Below are 23,982 nucleotides of genomic sequence, written 5' to 3' on the forward strand. Positions count from 1 at the left end.
GGAATATTATGTAGCCAGTCTGGACAATATATTTTACCTATAAAATATTTAGAGATCATTCACACAGGCTGCTTTGCTGGCAGATGGCAAGAGGAGGTATCACCCAGCAGAAGGGTGATAATGTCATTCAGTGCCATTGCTGTTTGAAATCTCAACATGTGCTTGCAGTATGATCGTCCTTAATATGTGTTTTCTGGTGGGATCACAGATCAGAATGGTGTGGTTTGCTGAGTTAAGCCTTGTCAAATTCTCTTTATATCTATATCTGTGTGCATTGCATTTTTTCAGATTAAGCGAATTATTCCTATACAAGCATTGTGGGAATTCTTGTATTTTTAGAAAAAAATTCTGCAGTACTTGGAAAGATATTTTTAGCATAGTGCAGAGGATACTGTAAACCAAAAATATACCCTTTTTATCTAAGTCAAGACATGAAATCAAAAGTTCTTGAAAGTTTCTTCAGGAGAACAATTGAGTTTTTTGTCAAGGGAAAGTGTATTTCACAAAAGTAGCTTCAAATATTTAATAAAAATTATTTGTGTCTCTCTGTCTAGCTGTGCTCCAGGATATTTTGGAAATCCACAGAAATATGGAGGCTACTGTCAGAAATGTAACTGTAATAATAATGGACAGCTGGCTAGCTGTGACCATCTGACTGGAGGTATGTGAGGGCCTATGAATATGGAAGGGAGCATTGTTCTTTCTGGGAAGCAGAGATGGAAGGTACTTAATCAGTTGAACTGAAGGAAAGATGTAGACTGATAGGAAATGCAGATCATTTTTAACAACAAATAAGGTTTCCTAAAACGTAACACCATGGTAATACAGGGGCTGTCCTGAGTAATCAAGTTCACCCTTTAAACCATTTTGTCATGTATTTCCCTTCATAAATACTACCAATTTTATTTTGTTTTTCTGTTTCACGGGTATGTTTTAAAATGCATTATGGTTCCTCCTCTGACATGGTTAAGTCATATCTTGCCAGCCTGTGTTATGAGCCTATGAAACCGAGCAGTCTCAAGATGCCCTTTTAAAATGTATTTGGGACAGATCAGTGACATCTTCAGAGTCTGCATCAGGCAGTGCCATCTTAGGTATCCAAGGTAACTGCGTTTACAGTGGAAGTTAGGACCTGACTCGGGAGGCTGTTTTATAAATCCTGCTATATACGATTCTGCCATCTAAGACATCCATGATTTTCCCAGTATCAGTCATACATGTACTGCACTACTAGTAAGCTCTTATAAGAATATTATGCCACTGGCATATATTTGCTTTATCTATTACAATTCTGAAGTAAAGGCCCCAACCCTCCATTCCTCAGACTGCCTTTACTTCAATCCTTTGGGATACTCATTTCTATACAGAAACATATAGACTACTGCTCCTGAAAAGGAGCTTGATTCTCCCATATTTTCATTCCCCAATAAAATGACGCTTTTCTTTCCCTGTAGGCAGCTTTTCCTTCTCACATTAGTGAAGTGTCAAACTAATAATTCCTAATATTTCCATGCTCTTCATTTCTCTGCCCTGCTCTTCATACTGCATTCAAATGACTGCCAAGGATCACCTTATCTTTCCTTGGTCACAGAAATTAGAAAACCAGCAAGTGATGTGAACTGCTGTTGGCAGCTGGTGCAATTTTTCAATAGCTAATTCTCATTTCATATTTCATCATTGAAGTAATACATCTTTATTATATTTATACCTTGTGTGGAACAGATCCAAGCAGTGGATGTTTTGTCATTCCTTTCTTTTTGAAGCAAGAGTTTGCTAGGACAGACTAATCCGTAGGGCAAAATTCAACAAGCCAGTTTGTTTTCAGTTTGTCTCCAACTATATATTCTGATCAGCCATCTCTTTCTCCGCATTAGGAATAAAACTCTGTGTGATCATCAGCACAGCATGTTCTAGCAGGTTTCTTGTGCGTGATGTTTGGCACTTGGCCAGGCTTTTTCATTTCATCATTTCTTGGCTGATGTTGTTTGTGCACAAGCTGTAATAATAGTTTTGTTTAATTGGTACTTCACAGCGACAGCTGAAATGTGCCTGGTGTTAGCTGAATTACACAACAGCAGAACTGCACGGGTATTTGAATTTCAGAATAATTTCCTTCGTTCTCTTACAAATATATGCTTTGTGACTTGTCTCCTTTTGGCAGCAGCACTCACTACCGATACCATTTAACTTCCTGATGACTTAATGTGCCAGTGCCAAAGGAAATGTTTGTTCCAGGCTGTTCCGTGCTGCTGTTAAAGTTCAGGTCCAATTTTATCACTGTAACCTCTCACAGTTGCAAGCTGTTGTTGACTCTTGACAGCAGCAGTCTATACCCTGAGTGCATCCTTTTCCTTCAGAGTAAAAGACATGCAGAGCCCTTTTCATTTTCAAGAGATGAGAGTTTGGCAGTGGGAGCAAGCCTGTAAGAGGGACTTGGGCATCAAGATGGGGAGATTCCTGTCCTATATGATGGCATTTTTAGGAGCCAGTCTCTCTCCTGCCTCCTAGAAGTTAGGATCCCAGGATGTTACAATCCCATGTGCACCTGGAGAATGTTAATCTTCTTATAATGGGGTTTGTAAAACAAACAAACAAAACAAAACAGCACACTGAACAGGCAGTCACTTGTGCTAGCTTGTTTGAAAGTCTGAGGGCAATGGTTGTTATATATCACCTGTATCTGTGGTCAAAGCTCCATGCCTTGGGTTACATACAGCACCACCTTCCATGCCTACACTGTGGATTTCTCTCAAGCTTGATTAATCCCTTAATCTTGCAAGCTGTGACAGGTATGAAGGAAGGCCATAAACATTTCTCAGTTCCTTGTGGGTAAGACATCCTTTGTGGAATCAGAATCTGTGCTTTGAACATGGATGCTAAGGTAGATAAAGGGTTTGGACCTATGTCCTGGGTAAAATGCTTTAACAATATAGTCTTGGCTCCAATCCTGGTGGTGTTATTCTAGGCAAATTCTAGCAATACGTTCAGCACACTTGATGTGAGAGAGCCTCCTGCTGCTACCCAAGCAGCATATATTGGGGTGGGTTACAGTCAGTTTCCTGTAAAAGGTGTTGATCTCAGCAAGGCATAAGAGGGAGCTGAATGTTTTGGCATGCTCAAGCCTTTTGGGCATTTCAGCTTGTTCACAGTGTATGGATTTATGAAAGGGCAGCACCATGTTGTAATGGCTGCCATTCATGAAAAGTGAGGGCAAAAATGCAATAGTAGTATTTCCATAAGAAACCTTTGGTTACTGATGACGTCTTGTGATTTCAGAATGTTTCAATAATGAACCAAAAGATGTGGATCCCAATGAAGACTGTGACCGTAAGTAACAAATAGAACTGCACTGAGATTGCCTTCTGCTGGCTTTGGATACATACTAATGACTCTTTTAAGGGTGGCAGAGTTTAAAAAGGACTGCAGGTGTCCTGTAATGAATGTTTTAAAAGCAAACATTCAACCAAACACTTGGAAAAATGATAAAAGAGGTGGTCAGCTAGCCAGATGTAAATGGGGCCTCCTCCTTTTTTCTGGCTTAGGTTACTTTTCTTAATGCTGTGGGGTTTGTTGTTGCCTTTGTTCTTCAGGCGGCACCAGGTGACAAGCATCAAAGTGTTTCCATTGCATCTCATTTATTAAAGTACTCAGTGAAATGTTGTCTGCACCAAATATCAATAATATGTATTGTTTTCCTTTGCTCATGCTCCCTCCAGCTTGTGATAGCTGTGTAATTACACTGCTGAAGGATTTGAGCACAATAGGTGACGAGCTTCAGCTGATTAAGTCTCAGCTGCAAAACGTCCATGCAAGTACCCACACACTGGAGCAGATGAGACGTCTGGAAGCACGCATCAAGGACTTAAAGGTAGGCGCACATAAACAGAAAAGGGGATTGCAGATTAAGTGTGTGAGAGCTGAACCTAGGAACTTATTCCATGTTTTTGTCAGCTTGCAAGGAAACATACATCAACTTTTGATTTCAAATACCAGATGCTGACAGCACTGGGCTTCATTTGTTAGAAGGCAGCTATTGTTTCCATGTCATGCTCAGAGTCAGTATCTCTGCTTTTTCTGAGGCCTGCTCACCTTGAAAGCTATATCTCTGAGGTTTCCCTATAGCTCTGTCTTTTTCCAGCACTTCACGTCTCTGCCTTACTAAAAAACCCCAACATTCCAGTTGCCACTACCAAAATTTATCCTAAAAAATTTTCTTTGGTTGGACTAGCAGTTGCTATACTCACAGATATAAAAGCCCAGGTTTTGGGCAGCAATTGGTCAGCCTTCATGTCAGTAATGCTCCTCTTGTTTACCTTGGGTAAAGATCTAACCCAGTGAATTTTTGCTTTTTGTCTCCTGTGTATGGGTGATTTATTGGAGTACTTTTTTTCTTTCTTTTCAGGTCTTATTGAACAATTACCGTTCTGTTGTTCGTAATCAGGGTTCAAAGGTAGATGAGTTGGAGACAGAATTCATTAACCTAAATCATGATATAAATGCTCTCCAGGAAAAGGTGACTTACCAAATCAATTTAAAAATACACATCTCTTGACTACGTATTAGCATGCTGTATCCAGGTATTTTTAATCTAATCAGTTTTTTCCCTTGCTAGGCTGAAATGAACTACAAAGCAGCTGAGATATTATTTAATAATTTTGGCCAAACTCATCAGAAAGGAAAGGATTTGGTTTCACGAATACAAATAGTTGTCAACAATATACAAGGTAAAATTAATCTCTAACTCCATAACGTGTTTTGGTTTATGGAATCTTTTCAGTTTATTTACAGTATTCTTAATTAAGCATGAGAGGTTTTCTTAGAAAACAACTTAATCAATTAGAACTTAGACGTAGCTGTGGAATTCACTCTTCTTGTTAGTATATTACGTTAGTTTAGGAGCCTACCTTCCTTATGTAGTGAATAGGGACAGAGAAGCTTTACCACAGGGACATTTAGAGCAACGAATTGACTATCCTGACGTTAGTCTGACTTTAGTCTGGGTTGCTATCCTAGGCTCTTTAAAGTTAGAAGCTTAAAATTATTGCTGTGAACCTGGTCATTTGGGACAAATTTCAAGCCCAGTGCCACCTTACTAGCTGTGGTCATGTGACATGGGATACTTTTCAGCTTATACAATTAATGCAGAATGGGTCTGCTTCATTAAAGAATTTGGGAATAGGCATGTCTTTTTCAGAAAAGAGCCTGGCCCTGTCATTTGTGTCTTCTGCATAGGCTTAAGCGCATCCTCTCTTTGACTTTGACAGTACTTTCTTTCAGTGCTCTTGGAACAAATAACTGGTACAAATGAAGAAAGTAACAACTTGCCCTTGGGAGATGCTGCCAAAGAACTGGCTGAAGCTCAACGCATGATGACGGAGATGCGAAACCGCAACTTTGGCCAGCTTCAAGCAGAGGCGGAGAAGGAGAGAACAGAAGCTCAGCTGCGTAAGGGCTTGCTCTCTCAGCTTCTTACCCTCTAGAAAGATCAATCTTAAATCTGAAGCATTATTGATTGTTTGGGATGGAGTGCAGGGAGGGGCATTTTGCAATGTATCCCTGGGGTCTGTGGCAGTCCTTGGTCAACAGGAAAGTGGTAGTTCTGGAGGGGATTTAAAGGCATTTTTATTTGTTATGGAAGAAAGTGAGTTGAGCTGGGGAATAAACCCAGTAGATCCTTCTTTCATAATTAGATCAAACTCAGTGAAATAAAGATGTAGCCAATCCTCACGTACTTATTTAGTGCTTCTGTGTATTATAATATATAGGCTATGGTACGTGCAGCTATTTTAGAGGAATTACAGATGTAATTTAACAATAGATTTTCAGAAGCTGCTAGTGGGCCAGATGTAGGGCCAGATCATACAAGCATAAGGAAGTTCAGAAGTTCTAGTTGCACTAGTTGTACTCCCTTTTATGTTCTCTGCCTGTGTTTGACTGGGATATTCAGAAACCTGATTCCAGACATCATAGAATCCATTTAGGTTGGAAAAGACCTTCAAGATCATCAAGTCCACCCATCAACCATGCCCACTAAACCATGTCCTGAAGTACCCTGTCCACTCGCTTTTTGAACACCTCCAGGGATGGTGACTCAACCACTTCCCTGGGCAGCCTATTCCAATGTCTGACAACCCTCTCAGTAAAGAAATTTTTCCTAATATCCAACCTAAATCTCCCGTACCTCAACTTGAGGCCATTTCCTCTTGTCCTATCTCCAGCCACCTGACAGAGGAGACCAGCTCCCACCTTGCTACAGCCCCCTTTCAGGTAGTTGTAGAGAGCGATAAGGTCTCCCCTCAGCCTCCTCTTCTCCAGACTAAACTGCCCCAGCTCCCTCAGCCACTTCTCATAAGACTTGTCCTCCAGGCCCCTCACCAACTTGGTTGCCCTTCTCTGGACACGCTCCAGCACCTCCATGTCTTTTCTGTAGCGAGAGGCCCAAAACTGAACACAGCACTCAAGGTGCAGCCTCACCAGGGCCGAGTACAGGGGGACGATCACCTCCCTGCTCCTGCTGGCCACACTATTTCTGATACAGGCCGGGATGCCGTTGGCCTTCTTGGCCACCTGGGCACACTGCTGGCTCCTATTCAGCTGGCTGTCGACCAGCACCCCCAGGTCTTTCTCTGCCGGGCAGCTTTCCAGCCACTCTTCCCCAAGCCTGTAGCGCTGCATGGGGTTGCTGTGACCGAAGTGCAGGACCCAGCACTTGGCCTTGTTGAACCTCATACAATTGGCCTCGGCCCATCGATCCAGCCTGTCCAGATCTCTCTGTAGAGCCTTCCTACTCTCAAGCAGATCGACCCTGTCTTCCAACTTGGTGTCATCTGTAAACTTGCTGAGGGTACACTCAATCCCCTCGTCCAGATCATTGATAAAGATATTAAACAGAACAGGGCCCAACACCGAGCCCTGGGGAACACCACTTGGGACCCGCCGCCAGCTGGATTTAACCCCATTCACCACAACCCTCTGGGCTCGTCCATCCAGCAAGTTTTTCACCCAGTGAAGAGTACACTTGTCCAAGCCATGAGATGCCAGCTTCTCAAGGAGTATGCCATGAGAGACAGTGTCAAAGGCCTTGCTGAAGTCATGGTAGATAACATCCACAGCCTTTCCCTCATCCACTAAAAGACAGCAAGAACAGCAAAGTCACAGGCTTATCTCCTAACCTGGGGCATAATTGAGGAATGTGAAAGGCCTTACAAGTGATAGTAATTTCCCCTAACTTTGGACTTTGATACCTACATCTGAGTAACTCTTCTGTGTCCTGTCTTGCAGACAGTGAAATGGGCACTCTTAAGAGTGCGATTCATTTGACCTCATAAATGTGCCCGTATCTCTCTATTGATTACAGAGAAAGCTTTGATGACTAGCACAGATGTAGATGTCTACCTTGTAGATGAAATTGTTGATGAAATTGTGTTAGTTCCATATAAAAAAAGAAAACAATTCAGTATTTGTAGATCATCCTTACTTAAATTAGAAATAGCCAAATAAATGTTTATCTTTGCTTTGTGTCTGCAGCAGCAAACTTGTGAGCAGATTTGATCCAGTGAGATGCTGAATAGCATCTCTGCTGTAGTAACACTGAAGTTAGGGCTGCAAAGGATGCTCAGTATTTTGTACAACCAAAGCTTTCTAATCCTAAATGTCAAGCCCTTTAGAAGGAAGTTTGTTCTGGTTCCCTTCTTCTCTGAACAAAATTTTTTTTCTGGTCCTGATACTACAGTACTGGCACGTATTAAGAATGAACTACAAAAGTACCACCAAGAAAATCATGGACTTATTAAAATTGTGAGGGACTCATTGAATGAATATGAATCCAAACTCACTGACCTTCGTGAAGCTCTGAATGAAGCAACGGGACAAATCAAGCAGGCTGAAAACTTAAACAGAGATAATGGAGTTCTGTTAGAAGACATTAAGGTAATGTCGGGGTTCGGGAGAAGAAAGTTAAACCTCGGGAGATAAGAAGTGCTTTTAATTGCTGCTTTTGATCTTGCAAAGCCAAGTAGCACTAATTCTTCAGACTTTCTCCAAGGTCTCTTTCCATCTTTTGATATTGTATGGACAGGTATAAACGTAGTCTACTCCCACTTGTGGCCTCTTTATGTGGCCAGGACAGCGTGACCAAGACATAGCTCTGATGAGAGTGGGGAAGGAGAGTCTCTGCCTAGCCCTTCTCTTCAGCTGCACTAGCCTTTTTGTTTCCTATTCTAGATCAAATTCTTGATGCTGAGGTAATTTTTGTAATAAGTTCCTTAAAGTATTTGGCTTTTACAGCCATGAAAGATGGGAGCAATAATATGTGCAATACTGTTAAATTATTTGGGATTAATATTCTATAGAACTGCTTCTGAGGTCTTCTCAGAAAGGTGACAACAAACAGCTGTTGTTCCTGAGCAGTGCTGGATCTTTAGAGCTGGTGAAATAGTACAAGAAATAAGGGTGTGCTGCAGGACCTATTATTTTAAACTAATTGCGCTTTTGCTGAAATATATCACTGTTTTAGCATACTCATGTCCATGCATTTTGGTAACACTGCCTGAACAAAAGAATTTCTACATTCAACTGTCCCTTTCAATATTTAGTTGTACCTTTATGTGCATGTACTGTATAATATGTGTGCCACATAAGTATGCACAGTAGTGTTAAAAGATGGATGCATCTGTACAAGCTTATGATTTATGAATTGTACACTTCTCTGGTAGAGTGAGATTTGTCATGTTACAATGATAGAAACCCAATTGAAGAGAGCTAACTCATCCTTACCTGCAACACCACTTGTCTGGCTGTGTTTGTGGTGTGCCATTACCCTAGAGCTGCACTGTGGATTGTCACAGGGCTGCTGTAGACCAAGAAGCTTCATTCCCCTCAGAGCGTTCAAGAGGATAAGGTGGGGAGGTTTCACACCCCCTTTCTGGTAAGATCCCCAGATGAAGGGATAGTGTAATCATTTTATTTCTGCCTTTGAGAGAACAGAAAAGATCAGGGTAGCCACCAGGGAGCTGTTTTTAAAGTTTCCACGTTTGAAATTTCTGGGTTTGAGAGATCAGACACTTAGATGGTCTGCTCTGACAGTTTATCTCAGCTGACCTGTGCTGCTTTTACTTTGAATGCTAATAACTGAACTACTGTAGCCTGCTGCCCAGCTGTATGCTATACTACTGCAGACTCCTGAGTTTTCTTGCTCTTCTAATCAGTAGGATAGCATTAGTCCCTAAACAGTATAGGTGTCTGATTAACATAGCAATAGTACCTTTGGTAAATCCTACTGCAAACTGGATTAGGTACATATAGTTTTCCCTGCCTCTCATTTTTCACCCGATCACGTGTTATTCAACCTTTGATTTTTCCTCAGAAACGGATTGAGGAGACAAATGTACAACAGAAGGGTATCTTGGATATTCTGAGCTCTGCCCGATCTTCCCTGACGCAAGCTAACAGTGTACTTGGATTATTGCAAAAGAGCAAAGAGGTATAGTTAACCTTCTTAAGTTAAGGTTAAAAACCCCAATATCTTCCTGTCACTGTAAGGGGTAGCATAGCTCTGTGGCTAAGACATGAGGCTTATCTGAGCCTCACAAAGAGGGAGGGATCTCACAGCCCATCCTGGGTGCAAGAGGAACCTGCCTGCACAGGTTTCTGTAACAGGAGCTTGTTGAGGGTTGTGATGTGTCTGAGGAAGACACTAAGCTGTAGATACCTGAATTTGGGAGAATATCTGTAAGAAATTCCATAAGTGATTGTGCTATTTTTGTATTTCTTTCTGAGCAATTGCTTTTAGCCAGCATCAGAGACAGGGTGCTGGGCTAGAAGGGTCTTTGGTCTGACTCAGTTTTTACATAATGGGTCTGGAAGCATAATGTAATGACTACCAGCTGTTTCCAGTAACCTGCAGAGTAAGTTGGAAGGGAATGTTTTTCCCCTTGGTCTCCTCAGGTGCAAGGTATATGTAACACTGAAGGAGACGAGGACAAAATCAAACGTGTATGAATACAAATAAAATTTTATTTTTATAAACCTGTAGGAATATGAAAGCCTGGCTGCTCAGCTGGATGGAGCAAGGAAGGATATGAATGAAAAGCTGACAAATCACTCCTTATCAGCAAGCAAAGAACCATTGGTGGTGAGGGCTGAGGAACATGCCAAATCTTTGCAAGACTTGGCAAAACAACTGGAAGAGTATGTTGCCATTCCTGTAAATGAGCAATTTTTGTACTTAACATCCATGGTTGCAATGCTTTGTCTGTAACTTCATTTGCTTTAATGACGATTTGCAAAGTTAGAAAGAAATTAGGTTTGTCTTTTTTTGCTTCTTCATGATGTACAGATGTTTTCTTTTCTTTTTTCCCCACAAACCAGGTCTTCCTGTATTTTTCCTGATTTCTTCCCCCCACCCCAGAAGTGGGGACTCCCATAATACAGTTTTATATTACTGCACTAACACTTCATTAACTTCTTACTAAGAAGAGAAAATCCTCATGTACAGTGTGGGAAGACGTTTAGAATATATTTTTTGTAGTGTTATTTCCTGTACTTGTACTCAGGGATACTTTTATGATGTCAATGAATTGGGGCAAATAATTGGAAGAAATGCCATCTTGGCAGTCTTCAGACACACCTCTTTAGCATTAGTGAGGAAAATACTTCCTATAGTTTTCTCATCCTTCAAGGAATCTTCTAGAAGGGCAAAAATATGATAAACTTTATATGCAGCAAGTGTTTCTCTCTCCATTACTTGTACTTTACCTTGGAATTATGAGTGAGGTTTTGGAGGCCTTCTGTGGTACACCAGAACAAAATGAAAAAAATGAAATCCTGATTTTTTTTTCTTCCCTGTGCAAATTGTTTGCATTTTGTCATTACACCAACTAGAAACTCTCAAAAAGTTAAATTCCAAAATACCTAACTCAGCTGGAAAATTCTTGGTTAAAAAATACATTTTCATTAATTTTTTGTTAGTTTTCAGTGTGATTTTTTCAGTTAAGACAATGTTCTCACAAATACAAGGCAGCTAATACTGGGCAGTTGCATACCTCATGGGGAATGGGTAGAAGAGATTTTGTCTGTTGTTTCTGATTCCAGAGCTGCTGTGCTGGTTCTTGGGGAAAGTACAAGAGGTCTTGTTGTTGCTCCATCTTGTGCTCCATCTGCCACTCCTGTAGGATGCTGGAGCAGCCAGAGATGATCTGGAAGCTACAGTTTTCTGAAATCCTCTGAACTGAAGTGTATTTGGGGGGCTGTGATCGAGGTGGCTTATTGACCTTGTGCCTTGGTGAATTCTCCCTATCTGAATCATTTAAAGACTGCATTGGAGGCCCACAGTTGTGCTTTTCCACACGCCTGAATTTATCCCATCTTCTGAAGAATCTTTCCATATTGGTCTCCCTCCAAGTTTGATATTTTTGCAGAATGAAATTACAGATCTAACTTAAAAACATTTTCCGTATTGGTATTACTTAGAAAATACTGAGTTCAGGTCTGTTCAGAATACTTCTCAAAGTCCACAGTCTTTGCAGAAGGCTGCATTTTTCACCCTGTTTCCTACAGAATAAAGAACAGTGCCAGGAAGGACGAGTTTGTAGGCTGTGCTGTGGAAGCTTCTACTGCCTATGACAATATTATTAATGCCATCAAAGCGGCAGAGGAAGCGGCCAACAAAGCTGGGAATGCAGCTGACTCAGCTTTATCGGTAAGTACCTGTAAGTGGCCAAATGATGGTATACTTGTTACAATTAGGTGGGGTTTTTTAACTATCAGAGAGGCACCAAAAAAAGACCTGTGTGTCTTGGCATTCCTTATTTGTCTGTGGGCATTATATGAGCTGCTATTCTGCATGTTCATGAATTGCCCTTGGTTCAGCACTAAACAAGCTAGTTACTGCCTTTCTGATGAGGCTGTCCGTATAAATGCTAACTGTTCTTTTCAGTGGAAAATAAAGAGATCTACATAAGGCAAGCTCAGTAATCACTGATTGTGATTTTAGGTATTCTCTTTTACTTTGCACTAGTGATATCCACAAGCTCTTCAGCAGAGGAGTAGTATCTAACAGCTGTGTGCTAGTAATTTCTTCTGAATGCCCCAAAATCTGTCAGAAGTTTGCTAAAGACCAGGGTTGTATTATGATTAAATTAATCTTGATAATTGTTATTTAAGGTGGTGTTCTTCACATGAAATCTCTGCCCTTGTATAGTTGGTTTTTTAAACTGGATTGGGCTATCTCTTTTACTCTTTAAATTTTAGTAAAATTATTAAAGCAGTCTTACAGTACTGTGCTTCTATTACCAGACTGTGAAGAGAGAAGACCTATCAGGAAAAGCTGCAAAGTTAAAAACCGAAAGCAGTACACTTTTGAATCAAGCACAGGAGACTGAAAGGACATTGCAAGGTACTGAGAAAGAAAGTGATAGTAGAAATGTTGGCACAGCATGGCAAGCTTTCATTGAACCAAGAATTTTCACAGTTCATCAAAGCTCTGCAGCACATATTTAACCAGAAGAGGCTAGTTCCATTACAGTGGGACATCTTGTGATGGTTATTTCCAATGGCAAAATGGAGAGAAAGTGGATTTCCTACCTCTGCTATGCTATACACTTTTGCAGTACTCCTGTCCAGCAAATCCTTTGCCTTGTATTTGTTTTGCAGTGTGTTCAATGCTCAGTGGTGACACGAGCTGTGTAGGAGTGCAGGCTGGTGCTGCAACACCACCTGTCTGACAGAGAGGTGGTATTTCTGTTTAAAATTCATACAGGACATTCACTGTTTTGCAGCTATTGGTCCAACCCTTGAAGACATAAAGCAAAGACTCAATGTCGCTGGTGGAAAGAAGAATACACTACAAATTGATCTTGTCACTCTTCAAAATAATCTCAATGGGATAAACAGAGGTCAGTTGCTTACTCATCACTTCTGCTTTGCCTCTGTCATTTATTACTATAAGAATCTGCACATGCATTTTTGTATTTTTCAGATGACATCGACAGCATCATCACCAGTGCAAAGAACATGGTAAAAAGTGCCAAGGATGTCACAAATAACGTATTGGATGAACTGCTCCCAATTCAAGCAGATGTGGAGAAAATGAAGAGCACCTATGGAAGCACACAGAGTGCTGGCTTCAGTAAAGCATTGATGGAGGCAAACAATTCAGGTATTGCAGGTGCTATCTGAGACCTGCCAAGTCACTGTCAGGTGAACATGGTCTGTTTTGCGGCAGAAGTTTTAGTTATCCAAAAGCTAGGCACCTAGCCTAAGCCAGTATTCTGAGCTTCCTTTATTGCCTGTGGAAAGGGACAGGTACTGCAGAAGGTGATTCAGGCCATCCTGTGGTATATGTTAAAAGCTGATACCATGACTGGTCTCTAAAGACTTGGAGGCCAGTGACTAGCAGGTTACCCCAGTGTTCAGTACTGGGTCCAATCCTGTTTAACATCTTCTTTAATGATCTGGATGATGGGACAGAGTGTACCCTCAGCAAGTTTGCCCATGACACAAAACTGGGAGGAGTGGCTGATACACCTCTGGATGCTGCCCTCCAGAGGGACCTCAACAGGCTGCAGAAATGGGCTGACAGGAACTTCATGAAGTTCAACAAGGAGAAGTCCTGCACCAGAGGAAAAACAACCCCATGCACCAGTATATGCTGGGGGGCTGACCAAGCTGAAAAGTAGCTTTGCAGAAAAGGACCTGGAGGTTCTGGTGGGCACCAAGTTGAACATGAGCCAGCAACGTACCCTTGCAGCAGAGGTTAAAACACAGGAGGTTCCTTCTGAACATCAGGAAACACTTTTTTACTGTGAGGGTGACCGAGCACTGGCACAGGTTTCCCAGAGACATTGTGGAGTCACCATCCTTGGAGATACTCAAAAGCTGTCTAGACACAATTCTGGGCAGCTGGCTTGAGGTGGCTCTGCTTGAGCACTGGATTTGGACAAGGTGACCTCCAGAGGTCCCTTCCAACCTCAGGCACTCTGTGATTCTGTGATTTTCTGCTACACTGGCTAAAGAAGGGACCTAGACAGTTAGCTTAGGCTAGATGTCTGTTAGCTGAAATTAAGTGAAATAGATTGCATAGAGCCTGTGTTGAATACAAAATAAGGGACAACCACAATCCCAAACAGCATCTTTTTTCATCTTTTCAGCAACTTTGTCTGATAAAGTCAAGTGAGAGAAAACATTTTAAATAAGATAAATACAGGAGCTAGTCCTGCATGTTATTGCAGAGCCGTAAGTCATCCCTGCAGTTACAAGACTGGCTTAGAAGTCATATTTAGAAAAATACTAGGTCTGGATTTCTTTTTATTTGCCTTCTGCATCATAGGGTTGCAGTCTGCTAGTACTTTCAGGCTTTTTATTTTTTTCAGTCACAGGAGATGAAAAATTGTTTCCTGTTTTAATGGAAGTTGAAGTTCTTATAGTATCTCCTTTTCTCCTGAAACAACCTGCCCATATACTGTAAGGCTCACTACTGAATTGTGATGACTAGCAATCCTGACACAAGAATATAAGACATGCCCTACTCCATCAGGCCAGCAGTCTGCCTACCCCAGTATTTACTCTCCAACAGTGGCAGCAGGAGATGCTACTCCAGGAGTGCACATAAGCCTGACCCCTGTCTGCTGTCCATTATCCTCATCCTCCCCTGGCATCCACAGTCACTGGATAATAATGTTAGAGAGCACATCCCTGTCTGTTCTATTTAATATTTCTTTCTGGACCTGAATTTATCTAATACGTTTTTGGAACTGCTGATTCTGTCTGCTTCTGCAAATACCTTTGGCCACAAATTCCAGGAGTACAGTAACCTCTGTATAAACTGCTAGCTTCAGTGAGGGCTTCCTAATATTGTAGGACTAATGAAAACAGTTCTGTTATCACCCTGCTCACTGCTTTTCTGATAAGCATGTAGTCATGTCATATTTTTGCATCTGTTTTCCTCCTCCTTTCTATCATCAATGATTTTTTTCTTTCATTGCAGTAAAAAAATTGACAAACAAACTTCCAGATCTGTTCAGCAAGATCGAGAGTATCAACCAACAGCTGATGCCAATAAGCAACATCTCTGAGAACGTAAATCGCATAAGAGAGCTGATTCAGCAGGCAAGAGATGCTGCAAATAAGGTCTGTCCTCCTGACCATTGCAATCGTGTTTGACCTCGGTGGCTTGGACACAGCAGTACTTTTGTTCCTCTTTCTCTTTCTAAATCATTTTGTTAAAATGTGTGTGAAAGATCAGACGTAAATTTAATTCAACAGCACCACCCAGCACTTAAACTAACTGTGATGATGGAAAGCATAATAATTTGTACATAAAAATGAGTGGATGCAGTAGCATCCTGCTGCATCCTCCTCCCATAAGGTTTTTTCCCAGGTCATCTCTGTAATACTTGTACAATAGCCTCTTGCCTTCCAAGGTACAATGTGTTGGCTTTGGCAGGAGGGGTAGAGTTGACTCTGCAGCTTAGAGGCAGGGCTCTCCACCCACGCATGGCCAGTGGAACACTGGCACTCCCGTATGAGTTGTGTAGCCCTGTGCTCTCATGTCTCCAGCTGCCCCATGACGTTAGGGGCAGCTACTAGCATCTTCTTATTAGACTGCCCTTACTCTATATAAGCAACTGCTGTAGTTGCTCAAGGGATAGCATCGTCTCAGGTCCCAGAGAAGCATAACTGAGGTTATCACAAGTAACCTACAGTTAGAATGAATAAGAGGAATCTGTAACCATGGTGTAAATAGCTGTAATGGGACGTGTCTTTATTAATATCAGAGGTGCATTATAATTTCCAGCAGACAGTCAAGTCCAGCTAAGTGAAGCACCAGGATATGTATGTAGACGTCTAAATAATTCATAGGCTTGCTCTTTAGAGCTGCAGGGCATGTCCTTCCCTGTCTGTTCTGTGAAGGTAACAATTACTTGTCAGAGGCGCAGTAAGGGTTGATTAATTGATGTCTGGAGTAAAAAAGTACTGTGTTAAGTATTGATAATACAGAACACTGTATTAGTCAGTGTGTTTCCTAATTATATTGTTTTGTATCACCAGAGTCCAAATCTGTAGTAACTGATGGTTGTAACATGACTAGGATATGTAATAGGTTACTTTGCAATTAAACACAACAGTGAAATAAGTAGGAATAGTAGCAATACGTAATTACAATGTACTGACTTTTGTTTTTCCTTAACAGGTTGCTATTCCTATGAGGTTCAATGGCAGCTCTGGTGTAGAGGTTCGACCTCCAAGCAACCTTGAAGATCTGAAAGGCTATACTTCACTTTCTTTCTTTCTCCAAAGACCTCAGACAAGATTAGACACCTCCCAGAGGGCATCAAATAAGTTTGTACTGTACCTGGGCAATAAAGATGTAGGTATATTTTGAGATTTAATCTGATTTTTAGAACAGACAACATGCTTTGAGAAACAAATGGGAAATTATTTATTTTGACTGAAGTTTATAGCTACTGTTGGCCATTATGTTGTGGCAGAAGTGTTTTGTGAAGAATAGTTATTCCTCAACCAGCAAAGTAACTTGTTGGGTGACTGACGGATTTGCCTTTTGATGCTTTGCTCTTTTGTTCCTCTGGAAGTTACTTCTCAGTCATGGACACCATCATGCTGTCTTGTCAGAAGTATCAGGTTCTGCAGCAGTCAGCACAAACTCAGCCCTACTACTGTGTCAGAGCTTTGACTCTTTTCACAGTATAAGCCACTGTGAGTTTCCCTGTTGGTTAAGAAAAAAATGGGGGTTTTTAAGGTCTTTTTTTTTTTAAGTTCTAAAATTCAGTCCCTCAGCTGTTAACTTCTTTCTCTTCTGAATATGCAGAATAGTGTGGACCTGCTTGTGCATTCAGGCTTGCTCAAGCACTATCAAACATTTATAAAATTTCCTGCATGTGGTTCCTAACTATGTATTTTTAAGTCTCATTATCTGATAGCAGCTGTATCTGTAGTGAGTCTTGTGCATAGACAGAAAGCTGTTTAAAGGTAGTTGTTCTACACTGGATTTCACCTTTTTAATCCCCTGAATATTTGGCCAGGATATCTGTTGACAGCATTTTAATTGTTACTTGTGAAATATGGTATGTTGGAGAAATAAAATGTGAATTATTTGGCAAAATGACTGCTTCCACTCACCTCAGCAGGAACCATTGTCTTTGAGTGTTATCCAAACATCTTTTTTATTTCACAGACGCTGAGTAATTTTTAGTAAAGGTGCCATGTTTTCATGGCTTTAGCTGGGAGATGTTACAAATGTGAAAATTATTTTAGCTACTGTTGTAATAAAAATAAAAAGCCACATGTGTCTCTTCAATTAATTTATGACTATATTCACTGAATCAGTGCAACACATTATTCATTGAATCAGTGCAGCATGCAAGATAACAATTTTTTCTTCCCAGAACTGATAAACTTAATAACAATTCTTATCATTAGGTGGTTGGATTTCTTGAGACTCATGCACAGTGTGACGATGTCTCTGAGGAAGTGCTACTGTATTTTGTCTTCATTAACATTAATCATTTATTAATGATTATTTGCTTTGCTATTCTTAGGCTTCCAAGGACTATATTGGTATGGCTGTGAAGGATGGTCACCTCACTTGTGTCTATAACCTGGGAGATGGTGATGTAGAAATAGATGTGCAGCCGTTTGTGACTCAAAGCGAAACTGAGGAAGCTGTTATGGATCAAGTTAAGTTTGAAAGGTATAAGATCCACAGTGCACAACAGTCTTTTCCAAAACCTGTTAAGAACATCTTTTATTAGTGTGATGTGATATTTTGCCCATCTGTTTTGGTTTTAGGATTTACCAGTATGTAAAGCTGAATTACATCAAAGCAGCAACATCAACTTCTCCAGAGTATGCAAGCCCTTTGACTGCAAGCAGTGGAGGCAGTGACATTCTCCTAAATCTTGATCCCAGCACTGTTGTCTTTTATGTTGGAGGATACCCACCAGATTTTAGGGTACAAAGAGTTGCTTAGTCTTTAAAAGAGATTTCCATGTTAATCATTCTGTTCTTAGAAGTAAAGATTGGAACTAGCAGTCTTTCAAAGGTTGTGTAAAAGTTTATCCATGTCAATAGGAATAGACAGGATGCAAGATGCTACTTCCTACAGAAGCTGCCTGGCTTATAGTATGCTAAAACTCAAAGAAGGGAGTGTGATTGTATTTCATCTGCCAAGGACAGCATGAAACCTGTCCAGCCCTGCTAAGTACTATTCCCAATCCATCCATATGACTCTACTTCAAATTGTGCTGCAGTACTCCTGGGATGGTATCAGATAGTTTGGATATTATATACAAAGATATAATAATTTTATTATATTTAGAATGTCATATTCTGTGCCTTATTAATATTTGCAGTAAGTCATAGCAGTTACATGTCAAGGTACAGTTTTGTCAGCTGATGTTGATGGAATGTTTTTGATGACACTATTTTGCAGCCTCCACATAAGCTAGACTATCCTCATTATGAAGGCTGCATTGAATTAGACAACCTAAACGAGCATATTATCAGCCTTTACAACTTCAAGAGGACGTTTAATCTCAATACCACTGAAGTGCAACCCTGCAGAAGGTATGATATAAACACAGAAGTGTTTCACAGTTCTGTGATTTCTATCATTATGGATTCTTGTCTTTTCAGATCCAGAAGAATAACACTGTGGCTAAACTGGTGATTTTTTTCTAACTCTTGGTCATTACTACACTTCTTAGAGAAAATCCTCAGTGTTGGCAGGATTCACATCTATGGCAATCTCAGCCCACTGGCCAACAGTTTAGATGTTATAATACCCAGACACAATTCATGGACTAATGTATTCACCTCCTTTATAAAGTAAATATTACACTAAGTACAAAATGTCAGTCACTAATGATTTCCTCTGTAAAGACGGTATGCAAATCCAATAGAAGCCAGTGGAAGGTTTTCTCTTGGGTTAGATCAGAATTTGGCCCTATTAGTGGCACTGTACCAAATGCTTTAACTTAAGCTTTTTTAAAATTATGACAGTAAGTCCATGCGGTAATAGTTTTTGCTCTCGTGTATTCACATCTGTGACACTGAATTATTACAGGTATAAAGAAGAGACTGACCAAAGCTATTTTGAAGGTACTGGTTATGCCAGTGTCACACTGAAAGAACCAAATACCCACAGCCGAGTACGCTATGAGCAGACAATTGAGACTACTGCAGATGAAGGCATTGTGTTTTTTGCAGCAAATGGGGTAATTCGTGGAATGCTTCTGTCTGTTTTGTGGTCCAAGAATATTTTTAAAATCTTCACTTACTTGAGAACATGTTAGATTTAGTAGTAACTGTAAGGAAATTTCTTAAAAGTATTATTTTTATCCACGTGGCAGATTAGTAGATTCTGCTGTATGTTTATTGTCATATGATTTAGTTTTAGGTAGTCCCACGAGGAGCAGGGAGTTGGAGTCGATGATCCTTATGGGTCCTTCCAGCTTGAGATATTCTATGAACCTATAATGGCTGCTTAATACTCACTTTGTCAAGGCTAAGAAAAAAATCATTCCAAGTAGCTCTTCCATTAGGCCATGCAGAGAATTTGGAACTGAGGGCAGGCAGGGAGGTTGTAATTTGAATCAAACCAACTTTGAAATACTGAAATCCTCCAAAAGCGGAGGGGCACTCTTCCCAAATCTAGATATGGGTGGTAATAAAGTAAGGAAGAATTTAGAAAGTGACGTGGTGACTTATACCTGTAAAAGCTGCTCAAAACAGCAGTGATGCTACTTATCTAATAATACTATAAGCATGTGTGCAATCACTGTGACATATTCTGGATAATTTCTCAATGCTGTAAAAAGTCAGTAGACATCTTGAAATGATAAAAAGTCCTCTAGAGATTTGGAGAATACATCTGGAGCTGATACCAGACCTGTTTGTAACAGTTTATTACTTCTTGTTGTTATTATTTTAAGTTTTAGTCTGCTTTGTGTTATCTTTTCCCCCAAAAGCTTTACTGAAACAACTAGATAGCTTCATTACAATTATTCACGTCAGTGAAATATATATGAAATGTTGGCAGTTTAATTGTGGTGGCTTTTTTTTTACCTGCAGGATCAGTTCATCAGTGTGCTCATTAAAGATGGTCATACAGTTTTTAGATACAAAGTTGGCTCTGAGCCTCCAAAAGAAATAGAAACCAATGCAACTGTAAATGATGGAACATATAAGCAAGTATGTAATTTTAAACAATCAAGTGATCATTATTTGTAAAAATACACATTAGCTGAAACTAAACAGCTTGTTGTAAGTTTAGTTGTGAAGTTTTCCTTTTGTATTGAGGGGATCAAACTGTTGGGGATTAGTTTGGAAATGCAAAAATTAATCTTTCTACTGTTGTGCCTTCCTGTGAATAAGTTCAGTTTTAACAGAAAAACCACCAAAGAAAAAACCTCTTTGACAGAGCATTGCTTTATTTAGAGACAGCTGTGTACATTGCAATTATTAACACTATTTTAATGCTTAGATTTAGTGTTTTCAACACCTAAGGGTTTATTTCTTCAGGCCAGACTGCTCTTTAGAGAGATCACTTTTTTTAGTCTTTTTGTTGTTGCTTGCCTACTTAGCTTCAGTCTGGCTGTTTTGTAGCACTACTAGAGTGAGATCGTAAAGACATTGTTAAAACCTGTGATTGCCATGTTGATTCATTCTTGCTTTTCCTCTTACATCTCCAACTAAACAGTGTAGGTTGCAGGGTCTGCTGGAGGGAGTCTTTATGCCATACTGGGTCAAGTAACCTCCAGCCAGCTGACTGACCTAGTCTTTGTATCAGGCAGCAGCTCGTGAATCTTCAACTGCAAATAGAAGGCAATATCTGAATCTTAGGTGAGGCGTATTTTAAGGGCAATCTTCCTGGGGAAAATAAAACTTCCAAAAAACAAAACCTTGTATTTGGATAGTAGAGCATTTTCCTTAGGCATTTACTTTGGCTAAATGCCCAAATTTTGCAAAGTACCTTTGAACTACTGCAGTAATTCTGGATTTAAGGCACTAGTAAGCAAGACGAGGGGAAAAAAATCCCAACGCTGTGGCCTGCTCTGTGAAAGTACTTTTAATCTGCTAAATGATTTTTGTTTCTTCTGAGTGAAGTAATTCTCATTATTCACCTATTTCAGATTCATTTGGTGCTTGCCCGAAGTAGGAATACTGTTCATGTTAGTCCTGATATTAAAGCCAACATAAATGTCTTCGTTTTCACTAAATACTATCTAGGTGGAATTCCACCTTCTCTACGGGAACGGTGAGTAACTATGAAAAGACTGTAATACACAGGCTTTGTATGGAAACTCCATCTAAACTCTTCCCGTAGGCAATTTCTTTCACACTCTGTATAGGGTATCTTATGTGGTATGAAAATAACCAGTGTATAATACATGATCATAATCTGTGATTTTTGGCTAATGGTGGTATCTTTGTTGGAGTGTATCCTGAAGACTGGGTTTGATCAGCATGAAGGAAGAAGGATTGCTCTTGTTCTGGTTTTCTATTTTTTTATATTGTCAGCATTTATGGGCTACTATACTGGTGTGTGCTTTGAAATACCAGGCTACTGAACTCTTTTTCCTTCCACTCCCTGAAACCAGCTTTAATATATCCACACCTCCATTCCGGGGCTGCATGAAGAATGTGAAAAACCCTAACACTGCATCTGTTATTTTTGATGAGACTGTTGGTGTCAGCAAGAAATGTTCAGATGACTGGAAGGTAACTAACAAAGTTCCTTAAAAACTTCTGCTGGAGTTCAATGAGTCCGGTTTGTCTATAAATCCTGGGCCATTATGTTTTACTTAGGTCAAAAATTATATTTGGTTAACATGTGATGGTAATAAAAGAACCTGGGCTTCTTATGAAGATATGGAAGAAAGGAAACTCCACCCCTACTGTGATAGCTTGCTCCAGCACATAGTCCACCCTCTTAATTAATACTCTGTACAGTTAAGAATTCATATTTACCATGTAAGCTTGTTGGCTTCCAGTTGCTGTTATTGATTAGGCCAGAACACTTAGTTACTTAATACTACTCAGGATCTTTCTTCTCGCCAAGGTACTTATGCTTCCTAATTAAATGACCTCTCAACGCTTCTTCTTGAAAGAGCTAAGCAGACTCTACTTCCACTGAAGTCTCTCATTGTAAGGCTATTGCTCCAGGCATCTGATTGTTTTATAATTATTTTCTGTGCGCCCTTGAGTTTTGCCATGTTCTTTTTAAAATGGGGCAATGTGACATTTCAGTGTTGGCTTAATTAATGCTGCATGGAGAGATGAAAACTACCCTTCTGCTTCTACTTACTGCTACTTACATGGTGCATGATCCCATTTGCCCTTCTTACTATGACATTGCACTGAAAGTCTGTGCTCATTTGCTTTCCCTTTGTGGCATCTAAACCTTTCACAGAGCAAATTCTTTGCAGACCATTTCCCTATGCAGAGGATCTGGACTTCATTCTCTATCTGTATCTGTATGACTTCTCATGTATTAAAACATGTTTTGTTCAAAAAGACCCAGGTATATTCTGTCCTATGACTCACACAGTTTCAGTTATGTAGCTCATCTGCACAGCTCTGTACTTATGAACAATTCCTTCAGCTGCTCACTTTTGTGTCCCGAAATGTGAAAACTTTCAAAGCCATCATGTCAATGCAAAGATTAGCTAGAGACAAACAGCTCATACTCAGCAACCCTCATCTCCCTTTAGAGTTTCTCAGATCATAGTTAGTGCTGGTGAAACCTATGCAGTCAGTCCATTCTGTGCTGAAATAATTGTACTTGCAGTTTGCCTTGTGCTTGGTTTTGATTGGAGTCGGTTGCAATTATGTTGAATACGGCAGTTGTCCCATGTTGCCATTTCTTCTGATTAAAGGGAAAATCACTGAAAGCATTATTATCTCTCTTTCAGCTCGTCAGATCTGCAGCTTTCTCCAAGAAGGGAACACTGAGCCTGAGTGCAGTGGGTTTTCCTTTTCCCAAGGATTTCCAAGTTGGCTTTGGCTTTCAGACCATGGCATCAACTGGAACACTCTTGAATTACAATCTATGGGTATGAAACATGTTCAGCTTAGAATATGTGATTGGTTTTATTTCTGGATCATTCATATCTGGTTTTGACTCTGTCAGTTTGGCATCAGTTTGTGTCATAAGTCTCATTTAGATTCCTGTATTTTAAGGCAAGAAATGGCCATTATAATAATCTTTTGAGCATGGCAGCTTGCATGTCATGGGACAGAGAAACTCATCCTGGCAATTTCTTCACTCAACCAACAAGTAGTTCAATGAGTAACTAAGCTTTGAACTTGAGGTTTCTGCAGAGTAGCTCATGCACCATAATACCACCATCGCAGTAAGATAACTGTTGCCTAATACAGTTGGCTGGAAATTTTCTCCGGAAAAACTGGCATTCTGCTCATGCAGTGATGTTACCATGATATGCAGAGAAAAGGGGTTGGTTTTGGCTATGTTCCCTCAGAAAGCAGGGAGGTTCAAGCAGAACCCCATTCTTGCTGGCTGGAGGAGTTAAGTGAATGCACACCAGGCATTTGAGAAGTGGAGAACTGAATCCTCTGCTTTTTGTAAAAATAATTTAAACAAGTATTTTAAATAACTGTTTGCTCTTCAGAGGTATTTTAAAACAGGAACTATGCTAATCATGCAGAACAGGTTGTAATATCTGGTACTAGATAACTGAGAAATGCAATTTTAGTGTAAGAAAATGTCTTTCCCATGAGACACCCCTGAGAACTGTATTAATGGCAATATCAAGAAGAACTAAAGGCACTTGCATTTACCTGATCATTTTGTGGGATTCTTTTACAGCCTAATATTCTTACCATCTTTCTGAGACCTGGCTTTGTAATTGCAAAGATGGGAGAGAAGGAAATCGAACTGAAAAAGAAATATGAAGACGGGTCAATGCATTATGTGACAGTAATAAAAACAGACAACAGGTGAGT

At 40.2% G+C, this 23,982-nt stretch overlaps 1 protein-coding gene across 1 annotated transcript in view; it reads left to right on the forward strand.

Annotated features, from left to right (window-relative positions):
- Window positions 1-23,982, forward strand: part of LAMA3 (laminin subunit alpha 3) — a 121,199-nt gene that overhangs the window by 88,754 nt on the left and 8,463 nt on the right. Inside the window, exons 45-68 of the mRNA XM_049827320.1 lie at window positions 555-661; window positions 3,277-3,327; window positions 3,717-3,868; window positions 4,403-4,513; window positions 4,613-4,724; window positions 5,278-5,445; window positions 7,733-7,929; window positions 9,365-9,481; window positions 10,034-10,188; window positions 11,557-11,698; window positions 12,295-12,394; window positions 12,777-12,893; window positions 12,977-13,156; window positions 14,984-15,126; window positions 16,190-16,366; window positions 17,556-17,707; window positions 17,806-17,968; window positions 18,449-18,582; window positions 19,082-19,232; window positions 20,089-20,208; window positions 21,150-21,274; window positions 21,618-21,738; window positions 22,932-23,072; window positions 23,846-23,976. Of these exons, the coding sequence (XP_049683277.1) occupies window positions 555-661; window positions 3,277-3,327; window positions 3,717-3,868; window positions 4,403-4,513; window positions 4,613-4,724; window positions 5,278-5,445; window positions 7,733-7,929; window positions 9,365-9,481; window positions 10,034-10,188; window positions 11,557-11,698; window positions 12,295-12,394; window positions 12,777-12,893; window positions 12,977-13,156; window positions 14,984-15,126; window positions 16,190-16,366; window positions 17,556-17,707; window positions 17,806-17,968; window positions 18,449-18,582; window positions 19,082-19,232; window positions 20,089-20,208; window positions 21,150-21,274; window positions 21,618-21,738; window positions 22,932-23,072; window positions 23,846-23,976 (3,267 nt within the window). The remainder of the gene's footprint in view (window positions 1-554; window positions 662-3,276; window positions 3,328-3,716; window positions 3,869-4,402; window positions 4,514-4,612; window positions 4,725-5,277; window positions 5,446-7,732; window positions 7,930-9,364; window positions 9,482-10,033; window positions 10,189-11,556; window positions 11,699-12,294; window positions 12,395-12,776; window positions 12,894-12,976; window positions 13,157-14,983; window positions 15,127-16,189; window positions 16,367-17,555; window positions 17,708-17,805; window positions 17,969-18,448; window positions 18,583-19,081; window positions 19,233-20,088; window positions 20,209-21,149; window positions 21,275-21,617; window positions 21,739-22,931; window positions 23,073-23,845; window positions 23,977-23,982) is intronic.

The sequence above is a fragment of the Accipiter gentilis genome, chromosome 2 (assembly GCF_929443795.1).
Source record: "Accipiter gentilis chromosome 2, bAccGen1.1, whole genome shotgun sequence".
In the NCBI taxonomy this organism is placed as follows: Eukaryota; Metazoa; Chordata; class Aves; order Accipitriformes; family Accipitridae; genus Astur; species Astur gentilis.